This window comes from Oncorhynchus gorbuscha, linkage group LG06 (genome assembly GCF_021184085.1).
Source record: "Oncorhynchus gorbuscha isolate QuinsamMale2020 ecotype Even-year linkage group LG06, OgorEven_v1.0, whole genome shotgun sequence".
Lineage (NCBI taxonomy): Eukaryota > Metazoa > Chordata > Actinopteri > Salmoniformes > Salmonidae > Oncorhynchus > Oncorhynchus gorbuscha.
Genome location: NC_060178.1, coordinates 51,319,749 through 51,322,610, shown reverse-complemented (window position 1 = coordinate 51,322,610; position 2,862 = coordinate 51,319,749). Strand labels below are relative to the sequence as shown.

General features: G+C 48.4%; 1 protein-coding gene across 1 annotated transcript in view; it reads left to right on the top strand.

The window, feature by feature from the left end:
• Positions 1-409: 409 nt before the first annotated feature.
• LOC124038700 (zinc finger CCCH domain-containing protein 13-like) overlaps positions 410-2,862 on the top strand; it is a gene marked incomplete at its 5' end in the record, with an annotated part of 7,221 nt that continues 4,768 nt past the window's right edge. Inside the window, one exon of the mRNA XM_046354784.1 lies at positions 410-1,552. Coding sequence (XP_046210740.1) covers positions 410-1,552 — 1,143 coding nt within the window. The remainder of the gene's footprint in view (positions 1,553-2,862) is intronic.

Below are 2,862 nucleotides of genomic sequence, written 5' to 3'. Positions count from 1 at the left end.
ATGTGTGTGTGTGTGTGTGTGTGTGTGTGTGTGTGTGTGTGTGTGTGTGTGTGTGTGTGTGTGTGTGTGTGTGTGTGTGTGTGTGTGTGTGTGTGTGTGTGTGTGTGTGTGTGTGTGTGTGTGTGTGTGTGTGTGTGTGTGTGTGTGTGTGTAATGTTTACACTTCTTTTCTGATTGTTTATTTCACGTTTAGGCTAAACATGTTTCCCATGACAATAATACTCCTTTGACTTTAATTACACTGAGAGAGAGAGAGAGAGAGAGAGAGAGAGAGAGAGAGAGAGAGAGAGAGAGAGAGAGAGAGAGAGAGAGAGAGAGAGAGAGAGGAGAGAGAGAGAGAGAGAGAGAGAGAGAGAGAGAGAGAGAGAGAGAGAGAGAGAGAGGGAGAGAGAGAGAGAGAGAGAGAGAGAGAGAGAGAGAGAGAGAGAGAGAGAGACAGAGAGAGAGAGAGAGAGAGAGAGAGAGAGAGAGAGAGAGAGAGAGAGACAGAGAGAGAGAGAGAGAGAGAGAGAGAGAGAGAGAGAGAGAGAGAGAGAGAGAGAGAGAGAGAGAGAGAGAGAGAGAGAGAGAGAAGAGAGAGAGAGAGAGAGAGAGAGAGAGAGAGAGAGAGAGAGAGAGAGAGAGAGAGAGAGAGAGAGAGAGAGAGAGAGAGAGAGAGAGAGAGAGAGAGAGAGAGAGAGAGAGAGAGAGAGACAGAGAGAGAGAGAGAGAGAGAGAGAGAGAGAGAGAGAGAGAGAGAGAGAGAGAGAGAGAGAGAGAGAGAGAGAGAGAGAGAGAGAGAGAGAGAGAGAGAGAGAGAGAGAGAGAGAGACAGAGAGAGAGAGAGACAGAGAGAGAGAGAGAGAGAGAGAGAGAGAGAGAGAGAGAGAGAGAGAGAGAGAGAGAGAGAGAGAGAGAGAGAGAGAGAGAGAGAGAGAGAGAGAGAGAGAGAGAGAGAGAGAGAGAGAGAGAGAGAGAGAGAGAGAGAGAGAGAGAGAGAGAGAGAGAGAGACAGAGAGAGAGAGAGAGAGAGAGAGAGAGAGACAGAGAGAGAGAGAGAGAGAGAGAGAGAGAGAGAGAGAGAGAGAGAGAGAGAGAGAGAGAGAGAGAGAGAGAGAGAGAGAGAGAGAGAGAGAGAGAGGAGAGAGAGAGAGAGAGAGAGACAGAGAGAGAGAGAGAGAGAGAGAGAGAGAGAGAGACAGAGAGAGAGAGAGAGAGAGAGAGAGAGAGAGAGAGAGAGAGAGAGAGAGAGAGAGACAGAGAGAGAGAGAGAGAGAGAGAGAGAGAGAGAGAGAGAGAGAGACAGAGAGAGAGAGAGAGAGAGAGAGAGAGAGAGAGAGAGAGAGAGAGAGAGAGAGAGAGAGAGAGAGAGAGAGAGAGAGAGAGAGAGAGAGAGAGAGAGAGAGAGAGAGAGAGAGAGAGAGAGAGAGAGAGAGAGAGAGAGAGAGAGAGAGAGAGAGAGAGAGAGAGAGAGAGAGAGAGAGAGAGAGAGAGAGACAGAGAGAGAGAGAGAGAGAGAGAGAGAGAGAGAGAGAGAGAGAGAGAGAGAGAGAGAGAGAGAGAGAGAGAGAGAGAGAGAGAGAGAGAGAGAGAGAGAGAGAGAGAGAGAGAGAGAGAGGAGAGAGAGAGAGAGAGAGAGAGAGAGGGAGAGAGAGAGAGAGAGAGAGAGAGAGAGAGAGAGAGAGAGGAGAGAGAGAGAGAGAGAGAGAGAGAGAGAGAGAGAGGAGAGAGAGAGAGAGAGAGAGAGAGACAGAGAGAGAGAGAGAGAGAGAGAGAGAGAGAGAGAGAGAGAGACAGAGAGTGACAGGGGCAACTCCCATAAACTACATCTGTCCTGGTGTCTACCTCTTCTTTCCCCTCTATCCCTCTTTCCTCTTTATCACTCCCTATTCCCTTCCGGTGGGTAGTTTGTTGCTGTAAGGTCTGTAGCAGACAAAACATGTCACACACCTCTCTGTCTGACTGATCTGCCTCTACCACAACATGATGTGAACATTCACAGGTGTGTACATCTGACTGGGTACTTCTCTGACTCACAGATGCGGGTGTCATGTGTGCTTTTCTGTTTGTGCATTGCATGGCATGCGTGTATGTAAACTTACACAATGGTTTTGCCCACTGGATTTCTCCACAAACTCCCTGACACTATGAACCTCCCCTGTCGCTATGGCCAAGTCCTCTGGCTCTTCCTCCTGAAGCATCAGCCCCCACAGACAGACAGACAGACAGACAGACAGACAGACAGACAGACAGACAGACAGACAGACAGACAGACAGACAGACAGACAGACAGACAGACAGACAGACAGACAGACAGACAGACAGACAGACAGACAGACAGACAGACAGACAGACAGACAGACAGACAGACAGACAGACAGACAGACAGACAGACAGACAGACAGACAGACAGACAGACAGACAGACACATGATTGGTCACACAGACTGGAGTAGAGCCAACATGTTCCTGTTCCTGACAGACAGGAAGTGAACCTGTGACCTCAGAAAGGGGGGACCACACCACCCAAACCACTGTCCTGACGTCACCGCAAAGGCTCATGGGACACGTACCGTGGGAAAGGAGGAGAGAGAGCTCCCAGAGGCTTTTTGTGCTGGCACACACTCTGTCATAGTATTTTATCTTTCAAACGCACACAAATTCACAGTATTCTCACTTTTCATAAACACATGCACATGCTTGAATAGTAGTTTTTTCTTACAGTCACAAACACACACACCCATATTGTGTCCACTTTCAAACGCACAGAATAGAGAGAGACCTACTTTCTGAGATTACATTGCTCTACAGCGACAAAAACAGTAACATCAACCATCACTAGTCTTGACTTGTTTTAATGTTCAAAATCTGTATTCCAAGCCTG